Genomic DNA, 24,028 nt, shown 5'->3' on the forward strand with positions numbered 1-24,028 from the left:
AAGTGATTCAGTTATATGTATATGTGTGTGTATATATATATATATTCCTTTTCATGTTCCTGTCCATTATGCTTTATTACAGGATATTGAATATAGTTCCCTGTGCTATAAAATAGGATCTTATTCTCTACCCATTCTATATATAATAGTTTGCATCTGTTAATCCCAAACTCCCAGTCCATCACTCCCCCATATGCCTTCCCCCTTGGCAACCACGAGTCTATTCTGTATGCCTATGAGTCTGTTTCTGTTTCACAGATATCTTCATTTGTCTCCAGTTTTAGATTCCACACATAAATGATGTTGTATGGTATTTGTCTTTCTTTTTCTGACTTACCTCACTTAGTATGATAATCTCTAGTCCATCCATGTTGCTACAAATGGCATTATTTCATTCTTTTTTTTTTATGGCTAATATTCCACTGTATGTATGTACCACATCTTTCTCTGTGCATCTGTCAGTAGGCATTCAGGTCACTTCCATGTCTTGGCTATTATCAATAGGGCTACAGTGAACATTGGGGTACATATGCTTTTGAATTTATAGTTTTGTCTAAATATATGCCCAGGAATGGGATTGCTGGATCATCTGGCAACTTGGTTTTTAGTTTTTTGAGGAAACTCTGTGTTGTTCTCCGTAGTAGCTGCATCAGTTTATATTGCCACTAACAGTGTAGGAGGGTTTCCTATTCTCGACAGCCTTTCTCCACAGTCTCCCTCCACAGCATTTGTTATTTGTAGATTTTTTTAATGATGGCCATTCTGACTGGTGTGAAGTGGTGGTTGCAGTCACTCAGTCGTGTCTGACTCTGCAACCCCATGGACTGCAGCACATCAGACTTCCCTGTCCTTCACCATCTCTCAGAGCTTACTCAAACTCATGTCCATTGAGTCAGTGATGCCATCCAACCATCTCATCCTCTGTCGTCCCCTTCTCCTCTTGCCTTCAGTCTTCCCAGCATCAGGGTCTTTTCCAGTGAGTCGGCTCTTCCCATCAGGTGGCCAAAGCTCCATCATCAGTCCTTCTAATGAATATTCAGGATTGATTTCCTTCAGGGTTGACTGGTTTGATCTCTTTGCAATCCAAGGGGCTCTGAAGAGTCTTATCCAACACCATAGTTCAGAAGCATCAATTCTTAGGCATTCAGCCTTCTTTATGGTCCAACTCTCACATCCATACATGACTACTAGAAAAACCATAGCTTTGACTACATGGACCTTTGTCAACAAAGTAATATCTCTGCTTTAATACACTGTCTAGGGTGGTCATAACTTTTCTTCCAAGGAGCAATCATCTTTTAACTTCATGGCTGCAGTTACCATCTGCAGTGATTTTGGAGCCCCAAAAATAAAGTCTGTCATTGTTTCCATTGTTTGCTCAACTATTTGCCATGAAGTGATGTGACTGAATGTCATGATCTTATCTTTTTGAATGTTGAGTTTTAAGCCAGCTTTTTCACTCTCCTCTTTCACCTTCATTAAGACACTCTTTAGTTCCTCTTCACTTTCTGTCATAAGGGTGGTGTAATCTGTGTGTCTTAGGTTATTGATATTTCTCCCAGCATTCTTGATTCCAGCTTGTGCTTAATCCACCCCAGCATTTCCCATGATGTTCTCTGCATAGAAGTTAAATAAGCAGGGTGACAATATACAGCCTTGAAATATTCTTTCCCTGATTTGGAACCAGTCCATTGTTCCATGTCCAGTTCTAAGTGTTGCTTCTTGACCTGCATACACATTTCTCAGGAGGCAGGTAAGATGCTCTGGTATTTCCATCTCTTTGAGAATTTTCTACCGTTTGTTGTGATCCACACAGTTAAAGGCTGCAGGAGAGTCAATAAAGCAGAAGTAGATGTTTTTCTGGAATTCCCTTGCTTTCTCTATGATCCAACGGTGTGAAGTGTACCTCATGGTAATTTTGATTTGCATTTCTCTAGTAATTAGTGATATTGGGCATCTTTTCATGTGCCTGTTGGCCATCTGTTTTTCTTCTTTGGAGAAATGTCTATAAAGTCATTTTTCAATTGGAAGAAACCCATATTTCTGTCTTCCCCTTTCTTATGGCATCTGATATATTCTGCCTTGTAAATACTTGTAGCATTTATCTCCTCCCCACTGTCTTCTGAGGTCAAGGACTGTATGTCACCTTTATGATCCTATGGTTCCCATCCTATATACTTTGTGGATAGTAGATGTTGGATAGATATTTTTCTGAATGAAACTGATGTGAATTGAACCAGAAAAGATAAACCCTTGTGTGAAAGGAGTAGAGAAAACTGCTTTTCATCCCTCTGATATGGACATTTTGACATTCATCATTCGGTGTTAAAGAAATAGGCCTCTAATCATATCCCCAGACACATAGTCTATTTCCTAAATAACAAGAGATCTTGACTGAAATATAATTAGAAGAATTTAAAATTTTCAAGACCAGCCTCACATAAAAATTTGACTTGACTATCTCAAATAAATTTCCATCGCAAAAATGTCATATATATTGAATTTTACAAATCCTGGATATCAGTCATTCTATAATCTGACTTAGACAATAAAATGTCTTAGTCTCTTGTTTCCCATGTTTATGAAATATTGATCTAGAAATATTCAGATTTTCACTTTATACATAAGAGTAGTAGGAAAAATCCATTTAGTCTAGCCACTTTTTTGATCAAGTATTTTCTTAACATACTGAATTGAGTAATCTTGAATTCTAAAGTTGATTTTTCATTTTTGACAGGTAAGCTTATCTGACTTCTTGAAGGGGAAGAGGGATAAAATTAGTTTTTCTGTCATTAGCTTCTGAAATCAATCTATAATAATGTTCATGAATTCTCCTAGTGTTTCCTCTGGCTTCCTGACTTTTGGCCATTACTACACTTAATTTCTGGCTTACTTGGTAGCACTTTGGAAAAATGAAAAGAAATACAATTCAAGTCAGCCAATTTTGGTGCTTATGGTAAGTTCTAGTAGTAATTTAGTAGAAGATGAATTACTGACCACAATCTGTTCCAACCAGTATGTATAGATTTACATTGTCTATGGTTTTATTCATCTATTGCCCCAGGATAGAAATTCAGAGTTGGCAATATTTTGCTTTCATGGTGCAGTGGGTAATTTAAAGCAAAATGTGGTAACTTTTTGTTTTAATGTCAATGCCCCAAGGGTTCTGTTACTAAGTTAAACTTTAAAAAGAATTTTTCAGGGTTAATGATATCTACTTTTTTCCCTACTATAGGCAGCTCATGGCCAAAGGGGACCTACAGGCCCACAGGTACAGAGATCTTTTTTTATTTTTAATTTTTTTTTATTTTCTAAACTGCAAATGATAAACAATGTGTGTCCAGTCAAGGAGCCTGAATAAAGCCTTTGGAAAGTCTAAATTTATTTTGCTTTTTGATGATATTGGTTGTGGAATCAAATTTGGGAAAACTTTTAAGCTATAACTTAAAGAACTCAAATCTTTAAAGAAAATTAAATGTGGGCACTTTGATAAAAAAAAAACAAAACTCTAAATATTAAAGATCAGAAACAATGCTTGGCCCAATTAGTATTAAATTTAACTTTGTTTGATTTCAAATACAAACTCTAGTAATTCAAGTTGTTTTCAGAAAAATAACCTACAATTTTATACCTAGCTGTACTATGAGTGATTATAAGACTTTTCCAGATAGACAAAGACCAAGAATTTACTATCCACAGATGCTACACACACACACACACACACACACACACACACACACACACACACCCCTTTCTTTCAAATTTTTGTTCAGTTAGCTCTGAAACCTTATTCATAATTTGCATAAACCCTTTTTTAACCAAGAGAGTACAATAAAACCTTAGTACAAATTGGATAATCTGAATGTTTTATTCAAAAGTTAACCATGCCATCTGTTATATCATGCCCCCTTTGTACATGGTGGTGATATATTATACATGAACTTACAGTATTTATAAAAGAGCGTTGATTTAGAACTTTACAAAATTGAGGAAGCACACATCCTCAGATTAAAGATGCAATAAAGATAAATAATAAATCCATTCACAATCACATCATGGTAAAACTCCAGCATGTTAAGGAAACATCTTAAACACCACCAGAGAGAAAAAACATTTTTACCCATGAAAGGAATAACCAATTAGAATTGCAATAGGTTTCTGCTCAACAATAATACTTGCCAAAAACAACAAAGTAATGTTTTGCAAGTGCAGAAGAAAAAGAACATACAATTTTATACCTAGCTATACTATGAATGATTATAAGACATTTCCAGATAGATAAAGACTAAGAATTTACTATCCACAGATGCTACATACACACACACACACACACATAAACACACACTTTTCAAGGTTAGATTGCAACAAAATGGATAGCAAATAAAAAAAAACCCTATGAAGTGAATGAGATGAGATTGGGGAAAGAAAGTGTTGAGGAATTTCCTCTTTATTAGTTCCAGGAAAATGCATCAGTGAGGGACAGTTAATCTCATCTAACTGTGTAACAACTGAGACATAAATATAGGCTATCCAACTATCCAAGTTAAACTTTTTAATCCTATTTGGAATTCTTCTCTGTGGCAGAGTTCAAAAGCAATGTGAAGGGAATGATCAACTTTTGATCCTTATTTAAATATTTGAATATAAATATAATGTAATATTTGAATATAAATAAAATGTAAGATAGATGCATGGATATCTTTAAGAAAATGTGAAATAAATTGTGAGTTTCTATAGTTCAACACCCAAGTTTGATATAGTATATAACCAGTGTTACAGGCAAAGAAGGGAGTGTGTGTGTGTGTGTGTGTGTGTGCACATGTGTGCATGCACATATGCATGTGGTGTATGAAGAATGAAAGTAAATACACCAACATATTAAGCTATGGTTATCTCTCCTTCAGATTATAGAAAATTTTTGTTTGCCTTCTTATATTTACATTTATTTTTCAAATATCCTGCATTGTCATCATGATTGCAAAAATATTTTGAAACTTGCACATAAAGGAGACAAAGTTTCCGAGAAAATACTGTTAACAGTTTGATTCTCCCTCCCCATAGGGGAAACCGGGCATCCCAGGTCCAGATGGACTTGCAGGGTCTCTGGGACTTAAGGGTCCTCAGGTACGTAACAAGACTAACCAGGCTATGAGAACAGAAAGAAGAATCTGAACCCTTGATAGAATACAACCTTCTTGCAAAAGTACAGATGTTTCAAGTGTTTTCAGAGTAATGAAGTAAGGAAGCAACACAGTCTTGACTTGTACAGTGCTTGTACATGTTGGTGATATATGTGAACTTGCAATGTTTATAAAGGGTTCTGTCCCAGTCAGGAGGTGAAAAGGCAATGAACTCTGGGCAGCGGTCCCTATACAATGGTCCAGGCTGACTGGTGTATCCTAGAGAGATCTTGAGCCAAATAAAATGCTGGGCCTCAAAACTGGGATTTTTGGTCAACTGAGCTATGTATCTGGATGCCTGTAATATAGAAAAATTGGCTCTACCCTAGCAAAGAATAGAGCTGAGGTCTTCAGTGGGGGTGATGTATAGTCATCTTCCTAGCTCACTTCTCTAGGGAGCTGCCTCAAGCACTTTTTCCTTTGCAAAGAACAAGCAAATGGTTGGCTCTTAACACTGCTTACATGAGGGGAAAGGAAACATGTGCCAGAAAGAGCAAGATGTAGCCTAAAGCAATCATGGGGAGGGAAGGGAAGTCCTCAGAAATGCTGAAGAAAGGTCAGGAATAAGAAAGTTAGAAAATGTTTTTTTCTCTATAAACTTTTACTTTTGAAATCTTGAGAAGTAAATTTGCTCTTTGGCAAATGCAGGACAGCAATGATCCTGCAGTTTTTCAAGGTTGTAATCTATGTAGCTAAAAAAAAAAAGGAAGTAACTTTTATATGTTGGCAGCTTGCTGCATGGAAGTTGGGCAAAATATCCATAAACATCAGAGGAGAAAGTTAATCCACATTTTACCAAGATTTCAGAGCAGTAAACAGTCTGCCCTTTGGACCTCTTATTACTTTCTAGTTTGATTGCTTTTGTTTGTCTTACTTGGCAACTGAGGAATGTTCACTTTTCTTACCTTCAAGTGAGAAATATATGCCACTGGGATTGTAGGGAAGCGTTTCAATAGATTGGCTGGCTTTATTTCATGCTAAACAAGTAATACTACATCTATTCATCCATTTTATAGGCTCTTGCTTTTTTATGACATAATTTAAAATGAGATGCAAAAGCCAAACACAGTATGAAGGTTTCTCTGCATAACATATGGAATCCAAAATTAATAGAAAACATAATACTCCAGATGTACAATTATCTAAATTTTGTCTTACAATGTGCTATGTCTTATTTATGACCAATCTTTAGTGTGGTTATTAAATAGAAAATCCACTTAATTATTCCAGTTTCAGATTTACGTAAGTAAAAATTACTTTTAAAGTAACAGATACATGAATTTTAGTACAAAGATCCTTTAGAATAATTAGAAAGCAATACTGGAAAATTTAGCAATTCAGTGTTTCTTCAGTTTGACTGCAAATGCCAAGCCATTTAAGCACTAGACTGGACCCTTATGCCTTGGAGAGAAGGAGAAGTTGACCAATCAAGAGAGAACCAAAGGCATGAATGGAGTTCTCTTTTTAATTTCCGTCCATGTTACTGACTTAGCATTTCCATTTTTAATATTCAAGTTAATATTCTGATGTTCTCTTTTGGGGAGAAAATAACACTTTAATTCTCTATATGTAGGGTCCAAGAGGAGAAGCTGGTATGAAAGGAGAAAAAGGAAATCTGGGAAGTAAAGGTCCCCAGGTATGTAATAAGAGACAGTGACTGCATCTGACTCTGATCTTGGCTTGAATGTGGATGTCCTTGTGGTTGCCTCTCCTCAGATGGAGTTATCTGCTGCCTGTGAACCAGCAAAGTGGGTGAGGTTTGACCTTGGAGCTCAATGCGGTGGCTGCATCATGTTCTGGTCACTGCCTTGCAGAGTGGGTGTCATTATGTCAGACACAGAGGCGAAAGATAACAGCTCAGCCATTATTGTGATGTCAAGAATTCCTTCTTTATGTAAATCAGGTCACATGACTCATGAATCCCAGTCCTCAGGGGCTTACCCTTGTACCCAGAATACAAACTACTTCAGTGGTCCTCAACTAACCACACATAAGAATCTCCTGGGAGAACTGTAAAAGACCCAACCACCTGGAACCCGCTCCAGACCACTTAAATCCAAACTCTCCTCAGGTGGTTCTCACATATGCACCCAGTATGGGAAGTGACTGTCCAACACCAACACTTCTTCACCTTCAAGATACTGAACAAACCTAAAGAACTTAAATCGCAGATTCTGGTTGAGCAGGTGTGAGATGGGGCTTGAGATGCTACACTTCCAACAAGCTCCTGGGTGATGCCGATGCTGCTGGTCCCTAGACCACACTTTAAGTAGTAGGTCTCCTACCTGCTATCATAAAATATATTTATTTTCTTAGCTTAACTATTTCTGAAACAGGCAAATTTAATTCATATGACCATTATATCTGCTACTGTGGGCAAGAATCCCTTAGAAGAAATGGAGTAGCTGTCATAGTCAACAAGAGTCCGAAATGCAGTACTTGAGTGCAATCTCAAAATGACAGAATGATCTCTGTTCCTTTCCAAAGCAAAACATTCAATATCACAGTAATCCAAGTCTTGTGTCCCAACCCCCAATGCCTAAGAAGCTGAAGCTGAATGGTTCTATGAACCTGCAAGACCTTCTAGAAATAACCCCTCAAAAAGATATTCTTTTCCTCATAGGGGGCTGGAATGCAAAAGTAGGAAGTCAAGAAATACCTGGAATAACAGAGACAAGCTTGGCCTTGGAGTACAGAATGAAGCAGGGCAAAGGCTAACAGAGTTTTGCCAAGAGAACACACTGGTCATAGCAAACACACTCTTCCAACAAAACAAGAGACAGCTCTACACACAGACATCACCAAATGGTAAATACCAAAATCAGACTGATTATGTTCTTTCCAGCCAAAGATGGAGAAGCTCTATACAGTCAGCAAAAAACAAGACCAGGAACTGACTGTGGCTCAGATCATGAACTCCTTATTGCAAATTCAGACTTAAATTGAAGAAAGTGGGGAAAACCACTAGGCCATTCATTATGACCTAAGTCAAATCCCTTAGGATTATACAGTGGAAGTGATGAGTACATTCAAGGAATTAGATCTAATAGACAGAGTGCCTGAAGAACTATGGGAGGGGGTTCATAACATTGTTCAGGAGGCAGTGATCAAAACCATTCCCAAGAAGAAGAAATGCAAAAAGTCAAAATGGTGGTCTGAGGAGGCCTTACAAATAGGTGAGAAAAGAAGAGAAGCGAAAGGCAAAAAAGAAAAGGAAAGATATTCTCATTTGAATGCAGAGTTCCAAAGAATAGCAAGGAGAGATAAGAAAGCCTTCCTCAGTGATCAGTGCAAAGAAATATAGAGATGGCTTCAAGAAAATTAGAGATACCAAGGGAACATTTCATGCAAAGATGGGCTCAATAAAGGACAGAAATGGTATGGACCTAACAGAAGCTGAAGCTATTAAGAAGAGGTGGCAAGAATATACAAGAGAACTATACAAAAAAGATCTTCATGACCTAGATAACCATGGTGTGATCACTCACCTAGAGCCAGACATCCTGGAATGCAAAGTCAAGTGGGCCTTAGGAAGCATCACTACAAACAAAGCTAGTGGAGGTGATGGAATTCCAGTTGAGCTATTTCAAATCCTGGTAGATGATGCTATAGAAGTGCCGCACTCAATATGCCAGCAAATTTGGAAAACTCAGCAGTGGCCACAGGACTGGAAAAGGTCAGTTTTCATTCCAATCCCAAAGAAAGACATTGTCAAAGGATGTTCAAACTACCACACAATTGCGCTCATCTCACACACTAGCAAAGTAATGCTCAAAACTCTCCAAGTGAGACTTCAACAGTACGTGAACTGAGAGTTTCTAGATGTCCAAGCTGGGTTCAGAAAAGGCAGAGGAACCGGAGATCAAATTGCCAACATCCATTGGATCATAGATAAAGCAAGAGAATACCAGAAGAACATCTACTTCTGCTTCATTGATTACTCTAATGCCTTTGACTGTGTGGATCACAAAAAACTGTGGAAAATTCTTCAAAAGATGGGAATACCAGACCACCTTACCTGCCTCCTGAGAAATCTGTAGGTCAAGAAGCAACAGTTAGAACTGGACATAGAACAATGGACTGGTTCCAAATTGGGAAAGGAGTACATCAAGGCTGTATATTGTCACCCTGCTTATTTAACTTACGTGCAGAGTGCATCATGTGAAATGCTGGGCTGGATGAAGCAGAAGCTGGAATCAAGATTGCCGGGAGAAATATCAATAACCTGAAATATGCAGATGATACCACCCTTATGACAGAAAGTGAAAAGGAACTAAAGAGCGTCTTGATGAACATGAAAGAGGAGAGTGAAAGAACTAGCTTAAAATTCAGCATTCAGAAAACTAAGATCATGGCATCTGGTCCCATCACTTCATGGCAAATAGATGGGGAAACAATGGAAACAATGACAGACTTTATTTTGGAGGGCTCCAAAATCACTGCAGATGGTGACTGCAGCCACGAAATTAAAAGATGCTTGCTTCTTGGAAGAAAAGCTATGAGCAACCTAGATAGCATATTAAAAAGCAGAGAGATTACTTTGCCAACAAAGGTCCACATAGTCAAAGCTATGGTTTTTCCAATAGTCATGTATGAATGTGAGTGTTGGACTATAAAGAAGGCTGAGTGCCGAAGAATTGATGCATTTGAACTGTGGTGTTGGAGAAGATACTTGAGAGTTCCTTGGACTGCAAGGAGATCCAACCAGTCCATCCTAAAGGAAATCAACCCTGAATATTCATTGGAAACACTGAAGTTGAAGCTGAAACTCCAATACTTTGGCCACCTGATGGGAAGAACTGACTCATTGGAAAAGACCCTCATTTTGGGAAAGATTGAAGCCAGGAGAAGGGGATGACAGAGGATGAGATGGTTGGATGGCATCATTGACTTGATGGACATGAGTTTGAGCAAGCTTCAGGAGTTGGTGATCGACAGGGAAGCCTGGCGTGCTGCAGTCCATGGGGTTGCAAAAATTTGGACATGACTGAGCGACCGAACTGAACTGAACTAGCTCTTTGTCTTCCCTTCTAAACTGTAAGCTCTGTGAGAGCTAGGACTTTGTCCCAGAGCCCAGAATAACAGTGCTGCCACACAACAGAATCAACGTGTATTTGTATAATGAATCAATTAGTAAAGGAATGAATGATTCTCAGTTGGGACTTGTGCTCAAGGCTAACATGAGGATAAAGCAAATCCCTTACTTTGTGTCTATTAGTTAAACTTGGCAGTGGTCCAACATTTAAGTGGATATGTTCATCTTCAGAATTTTTAAGAAGCTCTTTGCATGAATGTGTATCTAATAACACAATATTTAAAAGCATATTAATTACTGTTCATAATGATATTTTGTTCCTAATTTTGATGACTGTGCCCCTTTGAAAAGCTTGAAAACCTTAAAATTTCATGTAGGATTAAACTAATGAAAAGTAACTGTTTTGCACTCACATCCTTGAATCTAAGAAAGCTTGCTGGCACCACAAACTGGGATTTTAAAATAACAGTAAGTGCCAAAGGAAATATATATGTGGCGATTATATCATCTGTTTATGTGAAATATTGAGATGTAGATTGGTTGAAATCCAGAGCTTGATAATTCCCTTGCTCTAGAATCCAGAATTTTATCCAAGTGGCCATTACTCAAATAAGGTATTTCATTTGCCGTGTAGCTGACTTCTACGGGTGGGTGCCCCTTAATCTCGCCTTGGCAGGGTTGGTCATATCATAAATCACCCAGCCTCTTGGCATTGCCAGTTCGTCAAAAGGCACCACCTCCTTCTAGCCGAGCTCATCTGTTTATCTGCCTGGAAAGCATGGTTCCTTTCTTTCTTTGCTTTTCTTAAAACACCCTCATGAACACAGTGAAAGTACCATTTCAAAATGCGTAGATTTTTCTATGCTTAGGATATGATGAACTCGATCTCAGAATTATTGCTTTCAGAGGGAAACCACGGGAGACAAACAATCGAATAAGAGAATGTTACTCTTCGTTGGCTCTAAATCCACAGACACAGGCTGTGCAGTGTTTTACAGAACAAGGACCAGTGTCTCAAATGGAATTACATGAGTGTTTTCTAACTGCAGTCTTTTGAAGTTTTTCTTAGGATGTACAGTTAGAAAAAGGGATGTGATTTTTATTGATGGTGTCCTGAAGACTTATTAATTGATGCACTGTTGGAGCATTCTGCATAAATCAAACGTGCTAATGCAGTCAGGTATATGCAATAAAAGAAATACAGTCCGTAGCATGATGAAAAAGAAGAAAGAACTTTGAAAGGAATGGCATATTCTTTTGTACCTTTCTTTGTTCCCTTCTTGTTTGATTTACTTTTAAGCCCTATGCTAATGTAACCAATGCCTAGAAGAGAAATGGAAAGTAGATGCAAAATACTAATTCCAGTTAGAACTGCCATTATTCCTTGAATACCTAGACTTATTAGTGAGATAATCACTAGCATCATATGAAATATCAAGGAAGGTTGAAATTATCCAGTGCAAATTTGGAATACAAAATATAACTTCTGTTGTAATTTTTGCAAAGCCTGGCATAGTAGTCAAGGGCACAGAGTCTGGAGCCAAGCTTCCTGGTTTAGATTGCCAGACTTGAACCTTCTTAGTGGTGTGGCCATGGGTAATTTATTTAAGCTCTCTGTACCTCAACTTTCCCAGATGCAAAATGAGAATAGTAATAATAGCTATTATAATTATATTATAATAATCGTTATAATACCACATTGGATTGTTGTGAAATTTAAATGGTTTAATATATATAGGAATTTAGAATGATGCCTGCATTACAATAAGCATCATATAAATGTATATTACTACCATATTGTATCAACATTGCCTAACAGGTACATTCTATACCCAAGGCATTCTAATGCCAATCCAAGGAAGGCCATAATAGTAGTACCCCATGACAATACATAATCTGTATTGCAATTATTGAATTTCATCAGTCTGTGTAATTTAGGTTGGATCATCGACCATTTCTTCCACTCCCTTGACAAACGAGTACTGACACACACTTCCTGTGGATCAGGCCCTGTAGTAGAATAAAGGCTGAGATAAACACAGACCCTGGCCTCAGATGCTCCCAATCTCATAAAGGAAACTCGTGCAAACACATCGTTGAGATGTGACATGCTGAATGTTAAAAATAGAATTATACACAGGGGATAGAGCGGTAGGAGAGAGGGTGGAGTTTAAGGAGGACAGTGGCTTAGATTTTCATAGGATAAGGAGGTGTTTTCCAGGTGACCAAGGGAGAGGCAGGCATGGGAAAGGAACCACATTGTGTAAATAGAGATGAAGGTGACTTTGGGAAGCCATAAATGGTTCAGTGTGGATGGAGTGTAGGGTATATGAAGAAAGATCAGAAGTTGAGCTCGGGGGCCGTCCCCAACACTGTCCAGGTCAGCATCTTCTCAGGTGTCCCGGTGTTTGTTCTTGCATTAACCCTCCCCTTGCTGGTCTCTTGATTTCTATTTTCTCAGACTTAGCTCATATCTGGCTCTTCCAGAAGCTGAGAACTTTATCTCCTTGAGGTATTCCACCCCGGCCTGATATCTGCTGGTTGTGAGTGTAGAAAGAATTTTACCCCCACAAAAATAGTGAGACGGATTTCTTTTAAGTGTGGGAAGGACCCACGTCTTCTGCCCTGCCCTGTCACAGCCTATCCAAAGTCAAGGGGTTCTTGGCAGCGTCCCAGCCATGTATCCCAAACTCCTAGAGCAACCCTTTCTGATAAGATGCTACCTAAGACATTAAAAAAAAAATTTAAGTTCTAAGCATCTCCTTTCTATCCTCCCTTAATTGGCAGTCCTTGGCAGTTGTGATTGCCAAGGACTCTGTGTCAGAGTTGGAGGTTAGATCTCTCTAACCTGTTAGATCGCCCATGTTGGAGGTTAGATCTGTCCCAGCCTCCTGCATCAAGTTTGGAGATTCACATTTTTAAAACTCCAATCTCAGATGGTGCATGGATGGTAAGAGTCTTGAAATTCTATCTGAAACACGGGCCTTAGGACAGAAGACAAGAGTGGCTAGGAGTTCAGTCTCTAGAGACAGAATTGGGTTCACTTTCCATCTCATCCTCTTAACTGAGTGATTTGGGGTTAAATGCCTTGAGAATCTGTTTTTAACTGGCAAAATGGTGTTAACAACATGTGTCTCATTGTGTTGTTGTAAGGATTGAATAAGTCTATATATAAGTATCCTGGAGAAGGGAATGGCTACCCACTCCAGTATTCTTGCCTAGAGAATTCCATGGACAGAAGAGCCGGGAGGGCTACAGTCTATGGAGCCGCAAAGAATATATACCTCTCAGTACAATGCCTTTCACAAAACAAATGCTCAATAAAAGTCCACCATTATAACAAAGCCGATGGAGATTTGACCTCTAACCAATGTCCTTTCCTTTTAGTTCAGTTCAGTTCAGTCGCTTAGTCGTGTCCGACTCTTTGCAACCCCATGGACTGCAGCACGCCAGATATCCCTGTCCATAACCAACACTCGGAGCTTGCTCCAACCCATGTCCAGTAGGCCTGATGCCCTGGACACCTCTTTATTCTCCACAGCTGCTCTTCATCTCAGATCAAGTCAGTTTTTTGACTCGATATCTTGGGAGTGACAGGGAATTTCCCTTCTTTCCTTTAGAGACATGTCCATTTTACAATCAGCAGTATTTGAGTAGGTAATATATCTGGATAACAATTCACTGAATCTTGAGCTCCACTCAAGCACTCACAGACCCGTTTGTGTGATCCGGCCCAGGAAACAGAAGCAGGTTTTCTGATGTTCTAATTACAAACCTGTCCATTTCCACCCATCCATCCATCCATCCAAGAAATCTTTTACTTTGGATGACTTTCAAGCAGGATAATCTCCCATTGTGCTTGTGTGTGCTTGTGGGGACTATACATGAGTAGCTCTGAGAAGTCTGCTGTGTCTCATAGAGCTCTTTATGTCTAGAGGAAACACACAAAAAAATGAGCTCTTAAATAAGACTTCCAATATATCCCTATTGTCAAGGGCAAATAAAAACCCTACTTCAGAAGTATGTTTCATGTACATGTGAAATACATACAAATTTCATATGGAAAACCAACAAGCTAAGCACACTATTTCATCCCCCTTGGAGACCATTCTTGGATAAGTGGATGGATAGATAGAGGCATGAAATGGGTGGAGTGATTGGTTCTACGTACACTTCTAAGTTCCAGAAATACAAAGTCAATAAGACATGCCCCTTCCTTCAAGGAGTGTACAGGCTGGCATCTAGTGGATGAGAGAAATAAATGAACAACTACATACGGAGGCATTTGTGGGACACTTATGAGATCCAGTTCATCCAGGGGATTCAGATCTTCCTGAAAAAGTGATGCTAAAAGTAAGACTTTTAAGGAAAGGGAGATTATAACTCTCCCTAGACAGAAAATGGAACAGCTAAAGTAACAACTTGCGTAAGTGTGGAGACATAAGACAACAAGAATTTGAGAACTTCACAGGGTTTAATGAGCATGACCACAGAGTGACTGATGAATGCACAGGCATGGAATAGCCACATTTTGAGGGATTTTACATATCAATAAAGGCCATCAGCTTTATTGTGAAACCTACTTAGAATTCAAAATTTCAGACAAAGTCATAGCATCATCAGCCTGACATTTTAAATCGAAAGGGAGAAAGAGAGGAGAATGGATTAGAGCAAGGCCAGGCTACATTTAGGGAAGCTGGGAATTTGGGCGAGAATTCAAGAAGGACCTGAAGGTAGGTGATGGCCTTGGGAATGGAAGAGAGATGAATAGAGAAAGGAAATAGAATCTGTAGGACTTGTGGCTGAATAGCTTTGAAAGATGATCTAGAGGGAAGAGTCTAGGATGATTCTTAGGTTTCCAACCTGGGTTTCAAGGGAAGTCAGGGTGGTACCATTCCTTATGAAAAGAATAGGACTGAGTGTGACTGGTGGTAAATATAACTATCTCTGGTAATCAGTTTTTATGAAATACCCAATTGTTTACTCGCTGAGTTGTTCCCGATTCTTTGCAACCCCATGGACTGCAGCCCACCAGTGATCCCCCGTCCATGGGATTTTCCAGGCAAGAATACTGGATTGCCATTTCCTTCTGAAGAGATACCCAATATGCATCTTAATAGATGAATCTGCTGGCCAGTTGATTGTTTTGTACCAGAATCGTATATTTAGGATCATTTGATGGAAGTGGTATGTGAATCTATGAGGCTGTCACTCAGGAATAGCAGATGAATTAAAAAAAAAAAAAAAGGTCTGAGGAGCCCTTGGTACATGGAGATTTAAGAGGCCAGTAGAAAGGGAGTCTTCAATGGTTACTGAGAGGAAACCAGAGAGGAGACAGGAAAACCATGGTAAACTGGGTGTTACAGAAGTTAATGGAAACGCTTCAAAGAACACAGTATTAATTATATAAGATAAGAACATTATAAAGTCAACTGGATTGAACGCAAAGGTCTTGGGAACTCCATGCAGCAATGGAAGTAAAAGTTAGGTGGGAAAGGAATAAGAGCTATGGAGGGTGAAGAAATTGAGACTCTCCCTTTTTGCAGGTTGTAGGAAAATTATTATTATCTTCCCTAGTAACCAATTTGTTGTTCCACAGTCTTTCCTATTAGGAAATCTTTTATGTCCATCTTATCAAATCTTTAATTTTTTAAAAGATGAAAAGGTAATGTTAATTTTTTCATCTTGAACAAAATTAAGTTACTAAGGTTCATGCTTATTACACAGATTTGGATTGTTTATTTTTAAATTATAGTAGTCATGGCAAAAAATGGGAAAATGACTTCAATTCATTGGTGTTTGGATTATTTACAAGTACCTGTAAGCAGTTTAACCAAAAGAGCTTTCTGTTGCCATATGTTTGGAAATCCCCAAGGGAAAATTCAATCCCAAGTGTCAAAAACATAGAAAGGTAGTTGGGCTGCTATGAATTGGGATCTTTGAATGCTTAGCTCTATTCCAAGCTGTTCCAAGAAAGCATGCTTTCCTCCACACCCTCTCCAGCCTTTACTGTTTGTAGACTTTTTGATGGCAGTCATTCTGACCGGCTTGAGATGATACCTCATTATGGTTTTGATTTGCATTTCCTTAACAATAAGTGATGTTGAACATCTTTTCATGTGTTTGTTAGCCATCTGTATGTCCTCTTTGAAGATTCTTCAGTTCTTTGGCCCACTTTTTATTGAGTTGTTCGTTTTTCTGGTATTGAGCTGCATGAGCTGCTTGTATGTTTTGGAGATTAGTTCTTTATCAGTTGCTTCATTTGCTGTTATTTTCTCTCATTCTGAAGGCTCCCTTTATGCCTTGTTGTGAACAACTAGGTGTTTCACCTAGTTTCCTTCATTGTGCAAAAGTTTTTAAGTTTAATTAGGTCCCATTTGTTTATTTTTGTTTTTGTTTCCATTACTCTGGGAGGTGGATCATAGAGGATTTTTCTGTGATATATGTCAGAGAGTGTTCTGCCTGTTTTCCTCTAAGACTTTTATAGTTTCTGGTCTTACATTTAAATCTTGAATCCATTTTGAGTTTATTTTTGTGTATGTATAGAAAGTGTTCTAGTTTCATCCTTCTACACATGGTTGACCAGTTTTTCCAGCACGATTTGTTAAAAAGATATTTTTTTCTCCATTATGTATCTCTCTTACACTGTTGGTGGGAATGCAAACTGGTACAGCCACTATGGAGAAGTGTGGAGATTCCTTAAAAAATTGACACACATGACCCAGCAATTCCTCTGCTGGGCATACACACCAAGGAAACCAGAATTGAAAGAGACATGTGTACCCCAATGTTCATTGCAGCGCTGTTTACGATAGCTAGGACATGGAAGCAACCTACATGTCCATCAGCAGATGAATGGATGAGGAAGTTGTGGTACATATACACAATGGAATATTACTCACCTATAAAAAAAGAACGCATCTGAGTCAGTTCTAAAGAGGTGGATGAAACTGGAGCCTAAATACAGAGTGAGGTAAATCAGAAAAAGAAAAACCAATACAGTATATTAATGCTTATATATGGAATTTAGGAAGACAGTAATGATGACCCTATATACAAGGCAGCAAAAGAGACATATATGTTAAAAACAGAATTTTGGACTCAGCTGGAGAAGGTGAGGGTGGAATGATATAAGAGAATAGCATTGAAACATGTGTATTACCATATGTAAATTAGATGATCAGGGCAAATTCAATGCATGAAGCAGGGCACTCAAAGCCAGTGCTCTCAGACAACCTTGAGGGATGGGGTGGGGAGGGAGGTGGGAGGAGAGTTCAGGATGGGGGGACACATGCACCCATGGCTGATTCCTGCCAATGTATGGCAAAACCACCACAATATTGTAAAGTAATTATCCTCCGATTAAAATAAATTAATTAATTTTTTAAAAAAAGAAAACATGCTTTCTAGACTACTGGAGAGACTTCTATCACATCAAATAGATTCTCCATATTGACACATGGTATGCTTATTTGTTTGTTTTGCTATTATGTTTATCAATAAAATGTTAAAACTTTATTTATGTAAATCTTTTATCTTTCTTGTTAAATTTATCCTGAGTACTTTGCAGGGTTTTTTTTTTCTCTTATTGGTAACTGGAAATATATTTAGGTTTACTCTCCTGATTTATCTAAGAGAAAAAAATGTCAGAATGTTTATCTTGTACCACCTAAACCTGTCTTATGAGTGTTAATTATTTTTAGTAAAGTTTCTTGAGTTTTCTATCATACTAATCATATTATTTGCAAACAAAGATAAGTTTGCCTTAACAACAACACACTTTTTTGGAACGAGGAAGAATGCAGTTCTAGGCAAGTGTCATCTGGGATGATGCCTTCTTCAAATGTTAGACATTTTGACAACATCTGCTCTTAACAGTGAAACATTGAGAACCCAAAATCTCTTTGGAAGAGAAGACTCTCCGGGAAACACAGTCATTTAGGCACCATCTGGTCTGAATTACTTTATTAATTTTCTTTTATTTACTAGTCTTCATTTGACAGTTGTGGTACTTTTTTCCAGAGCGGGAGTCAATAAAGCCGTAACTCTTTCCCCATCTGTGGTTCATTTTCCTCTTAGAAGAGATACAGAGGGTTTCAAGGAAAGTTGCTTTATGTTCTACTATATTTGCAATTCTTCTTTTATTTCAGGGGCTTCCAGGACCAGCAGGAGAGGCAGGGAGTCAAGGCCGTTTGGGAAGCCAAGGAAATAAAGTAAGTCACATTCTTTTTACCCATGAAAGCTGAGGTTTTCTTCTCAAGGGAAATGCGTCTGGTTATGTTAGCCAAAGCCCTTTCAACACAGAAGAGAACATATCTCATTGCCCCTCTACCCTGGCTTGATTCTTAGAGAGCCAGCAACATCTAAGGACGTGGGTGTGGACCCAGATGAGGTCAGGGAATCCAGCTCAGCCTCAGCTCATGAGGAGCCACACCCAATCTGAGAATCTCGAGGAAGGGGGACTCTTCTAGACCAGCCCTTCCTTCTTTCTCCACCCCCACCCCTTCCTTCTCTTCTTTGATTTCTATCCTCCATTTATACGAACATATGTTGAATACCTTTAAAGTCAGAGTCACTATGCTGGCCTTTAGCTGGGCTAACGTCAGCTCTGAAAGGGCAGAGGTCTTTGTTTTGCTCACTGATACATCCCTAGAGCTTTGACTAGTACCTGGCATGTCATCAATGCTTAGAAAATATCTGTTTAATGAAAGAATTTCTGGGTCGTGAAGTGAGACCTATGACATAGAATCAACCCCACAAAATTGAGAGAATGTTCAAGACAAGAATCTACAATGGGGCTTCTCTGGTGGTTCAGAGGTGAAGAATCCACCTGCCGATGCAGGAAACACGGGTTCCAGTGTTAATAGAAGTATTTCCAGACTGGAAAAAGAGGCATCATAAGGATATAGATTTTGAGTAGACTTTGGAAGATAAGAAGTGTTTAGCAAGGAGTGAGAAGGGGCAGGGGAAATTTATTGGAGAAATATTTCTTCAACAAATATTGAAGAAATAAATAAAGGAAAACACAAGACTGGAAAAAGCCCACGAGCAAGTGTTTGGGGGTGAAAATTATCCTCCTGGGGGACCATGAAGAACAGGAAGGTCTGTGGTGACTGACTTGACTAGGCAGCCAGTACAGTGTTGTTGACAGTTTGTGATCTGCACATGTGAACACAGTCAGGTTTGGAAGCTTCTAAACAGGCAACTCAGTGTAGGAATATTTTGAAGATGGAGAGATTGTAAGCCAGGAGGAGTGCTGGCCCCTCACAGACTCCAAGACAAGCCGTGACTGGGTGACTCAGCAGGGGAGGCCAGGAGGAACTCAGGAAGGGCCAATGGAGCTCTCCCAGGCGGGAACTGAGACTCAGAGAAGAGGGCTGGACAGCTCTGGGCCCCCAACTTGAGTGGGAACCCCATCACAGAAGTGGGAAAGGCAGAGTGGGCAAAAGAGTGAGGGAAACCCCTTGGTCTGTGGGTGGAGCAGAGAGTCTAAGTCTGGTTGGAGATGCAGGTTTCAGAATCACTGGAATTTAAGAAAGGCTCTTGGTGATGACTCTTTGTAAGAATGGTAAGAGGAGGCAGAAAAGGAACCATTGGAAAGGAGGGGGCAGAAACACAGAAGCACACTGGATGCAGAGAAGGAGAGACTTGGAGAATCTGGGAGCCTCAGCTGGCATCAAGTAGGTAAGGGGGAAAGGACTAGAGCAGCCACCACTTCTGGTGGCCGAGATGCACCAACGAACAGATTCCAAAATGTAGCAGTTGGCCAGCTGCAAAGGACGAAACAATGTGTTTGGGATGGAGACCTCAGAAAGGCAGACATGATGGAGCCTGCAGTTGAGGGTCACAAAGACAGCTGATTGCAGGATGCAATGAGATCCATCAGTGACAAAGATAACCAGCTCTGAAAGGGATTACTAGAGATGCGGCATAGCAATAATGGTCTGGAAAGGAAAGTTTGGAACAGACACAATGGTGCCTTCTCACCCTGGAGAGGGCTGCGGGGGAAGTGGAGTCTCTGGAAAAAATGTTTTTCCTACAGTGAGGATGCATCTGTGCAGACATCATGGGCACGTAGAGAAGGTTTGCATGTGAAATGAGAGCACTTCATAGGGTGTGGTAGAAGAGACCAAGACAGAGGTAGACAGAGACGGAGGGACCCTAGAGCTGGATGTAGATGAGAGTGTAGAAGTGTGCAAGGAGATAGATAGCAGCAGGGTAGTTGTGCCAAAGAATATCATTGCTGATAAGAGAGATTTTTGAACAGGATGGGCAAGAATTTGGGAGGCAAGTGCCCTCAATGCCAACCCAAACCCTTTGGGAACCTCAAGATGGACCAAGTTCTCCAAGTCTGCGATGAGCTGCAGACGCTTACTCCTACCTTATTCCATTAAGCTCAAGTTCCCAGGGAAGCAACCAACCCAGCAGTTCATCCCAGGCTCAGTGTCTGGCTGTAACCAGTAACAAAGTGTTTGACCTTGAACAAGCTTTATGGCTTCCTTTGTCTCCCTATCTTCAAGCAGATGTTCTCAAACTTCAGTGTGCGTAAGAATCAGCAGAGAAGCTTATTCACAAAGGCATATCCTTGGGCTCTACCACCAGAGCCTGACACCAGTGGGATCCAGGAATTTCCTTTGGCATGTGGACCCTAGGTACATGGGAGGCAGGTATCTTCCAGAGCGCACTTTGGGGGCCACTGCCCTGGAAGAAAGTCTGCAAGGCTGGGGGTCTTCTGCCACCCTTCCATGGAGCCCTAGTCAATGTGCCCCTCCAGGGACCAGTGTTGATGGACATTTGTCCATTTGGACTCCTCACACGTACTGTGTGGTCTTTCTAATCTTAACAGTGAGTTGACCACTCCTTCAGTGTTGGCTGTGCACGCTTCCACTCTCTTGGAAAGGGAACGGAGAATAACGAGACAGTGGAGAAACTTAGCCATGCCTTCCTCAGCCAGATGGCCAAGGTCAATAGTGTCAGCCACATTGATAGGATATATTCTTGATGTGAGAAGAAGGGTCCTTCACTTTCTCTCACTATGGGTCTTTTCTCCCCAAACTGATAAAACAAAACATAATCATGAGGAAAACATCAAACTCAAATTGAGGGACATTCTACAAAATACGTGATCAGTACTCTTCAAAACTGTCAAGATCATCAGAAACCAGAAATCAGATAAACCGTCCCCATCTAGAGTAACCTACAGAGACATGGGATCCTGGGACTGGAAAAGGAGATTTGGTGGTAAAAACTAAGGGAATATGAATAAAGTATGGACTTGGGGCTTCCCTAGTAGCTCAGTTGGTAAAGAATCTGCCTGCAATGCAGGATACCCAGGTTCGCTCCCTGGGTCAGGAAGATCCCCTGGAGAAGGAAATGGCAACCCACTCCAGACTTCTCGCCTGGAGAATCCCATGGACAGAGGAGCCTGGCGGGCTGCAGTCCATGGAATCGCAGAGTCAGACATGACTGTGCGACTAACTTTCCTTTCCTTTTAGTTAATAAGAATGATTTACTATCCATGGGTTTGTTGTGATGAATATTCCCTACGAATGTAACTAATGTGAAGTTAACAATAGGGAGGCTAGATGTGATGTGTATAGGAACTCTTTATACTGCCTTCACAACATTTCTGTAAATTTAAAATTGAGATTTTAAAAGCTTTTTTTTTTTTTTTACAAAAAGGAGTTAACCTTCTTCATTTATTTATTCATTTATTATTTATTAGTTGTAATAAATTAGTTATTTATTATTTATTAGTTAACCTTCTTCATTTATTATTTATTAGTTGGAGGCTAATTACTTTACAATATTGTAGTAGTTTTTGTCATACATTGACATGAATTAGCCATGGATTTACATGTATTCCCCATCCCGATCCTGGAGTTAACCTTCTTTTGTAAACCTATGTTAACTTTCCCAAGTAGCTGTGTGTCCTCAATGTGAGACTGAGGTTGATTTATAACCCACAGTAGACGTGCTACTAGTCGGAAGTCAGAAACTGTTTCCAGGGATGTCATGCTATCTTGGTTATCTTGACTAAAACTCTATTAATAAGTCAGTTGATTCTGCAACATCCCGATGATTTGTATGGCTCATCACAGAGAACAGTTTTGTTAATTTTTAAAACCGTCCAGACCCTCCTCTTTGACTCATGGTAAGACCTTTCCAAGGGCGTGGCTCATGGCTCCGAGTTGCTAAGATGGCAATTTGTAGCAAACAATATGTCAGACTTGCCGGGGCTTCATTTATCAATGGAGGAGACTTCACTCACCAACAGCAGCGCCTCTTGAATTGCTTACAGACTCAGTCCTAGCCACAAACCCATGATCATGGATGCAGTTGAAAATTCTTGCCTTAGTTCCATCATTTCTAACGTCCTTTACAAAAGCAACCTAATAAAGACATGTGTCATTTTTCTGTTTGACAGGGAGAACCTGGCGATCTGGGGATAAAGGGAGCCATTGGCCTTCGGGGTCCTCGAGGCTTGCCGGTTTGCGTTTTATTCCTACTTTTGATCTGGCTCTTGGACTCTTTTTAGTTCAATAGGTATCTCTTGATGTGAGAAGAAGGGCCCTTCACTTTTTCTCACTATAAGTCTTGAAAGTCTTTAGAGTGGTTCTCTAAAGAGTGTGATGAGGATAACAGCCCAATCGAGCTGTAGAATTTGCTAGAAATTGAGATTTCATCTTCATCTTGGCCAGCTTTTCCAAAGTGACAACTTCCCAGGTACCAAGCATCCTGGGTGGGATGCTCTTAAAGCCAAATGACAAAAGGGACAAAGCCTGTGGTTGACATCCCCCAACCTTGCTTCTGCTCTTTCGTCTCATCCAAACTCCTTCATGTGAAATCCAGCCCACCCTTCCACCAGTGCTAGGGGCTTCTCACTAAGGCCTGTACAAGGATCCAGCAGCAGCCAATACCCAGACACTTGGGAGATCTTTCTTTTATCCAGCAAACTGAAATGGTTTAGAGATAAGGTATATCTCTCTATAAATACAAATGTTATCCAAGAGAGATAACACTTCTACCTTCTTTTATTAAGATTATTATACATCTGAAAATTTCTCATTTCATTCTCAGAACACGATAAGCAGGTATAACTATTATTTTTCTTTTATGATGAGACAAGTGAGATTAAGTGACAATGCCTTGTCCGCATTTGCTATTGAGAGTTCCCTTTAGTGCCACTATGTCAGTGGGCTCCCCCCGAGGGATAATCCTGCTGTTTAATTTTTCCTAAGCAAAACAGAAAACTGACTGTCTAGTTCTCTTGTGAATAAGCCTATCTCCATCCACCGTTGGGGATGTTTGTAAATAATTGCTGCTTCTTACAGGGTGATGATGGCAACCCAGGTTATGGTAGTGTTGGAAGTAAAGGAGCAAAGGTAAGACCCATTGACTGAAAGCTGGTCATTTTCAGTTTTGTTGTTGCTTTTTTTGGCCACATTTAAGAGAAAAAAAGGAGTGAATAAGGTAGTCTTAGATCTTTGGAGATAGATTTTGATCATTTATTTGATGATATCTTATGGAGAATATGGTAGGGAAAAGAAACTTGATAGTTTAAGGGGCAGGCAACAGTTAAAACTCAAAATTAATTTTCAGTTCTTTGCAGAGATGTGCATTCAGGGGCTGACAGGTTCCAGCCTGGACAGTACATCTAATCTAGAGCCCGAGGGAGGCATTCCAAAATATGTCCTCTGAATATGTTTACTCTAACCATTTGTGAGAAGTTCTGCAGGGCCTTTCCAAATGCAATGGGCCAAGCAGTCATTCTAAGATTAAACCTCATAACTTTATATCAGAATTATAACTT

The 24,028-nt window shown here is 39.6% G+C and overlaps 1 protein-coding gene across 1 annotated transcript in view; it reads left to right on the forward strand.

Moving 5' to 3' along the window:
* The window catches only part of COL6A6 (collagen type VI alpha 6 chain), a 147,041-nt gene that overhangs the window by 85,815 nt on the left and 37,198 nt on the right, over positions 1–24,028 (forward strand). Inside the window, exons 21-26 of the mRNA XM_043874966.1 lie at positions 3,236–3,271; positions 5,062–5,124; positions 6,754–6,816; positions 18,366–18,428; positions 22,643–22,705; positions 23,550–23,600. Coding sequence (XP_043730901.1) covers positions 3,236–3,271; positions 5,062–5,124; positions 6,754–6,816; positions 18,366–18,428; positions 22,643–22,705; positions 23,550–23,600 — 339 coding nt within the window. The remainder of the gene's footprint in view (positions 1–3,235; positions 3,272–5,061; positions 5,125–6,753; positions 6,817–18,365; positions 18,429–22,642; positions 22,706–23,549; positions 23,601–24,028) is intronic.

This window comes from Cervus elaphus, chromosome 19, assembly GCF_910594005.1.
Source record: "Cervus elaphus chromosome 19, mCerEla1.1, whole genome shotgun sequence".
Classification (NCBI taxonomy): domain Eukaryota; kingdom Metazoa; phylum Chordata; class Mammalia; order Artiodactyla; family Cervidae; genus Cervus; species Cervus elaphus.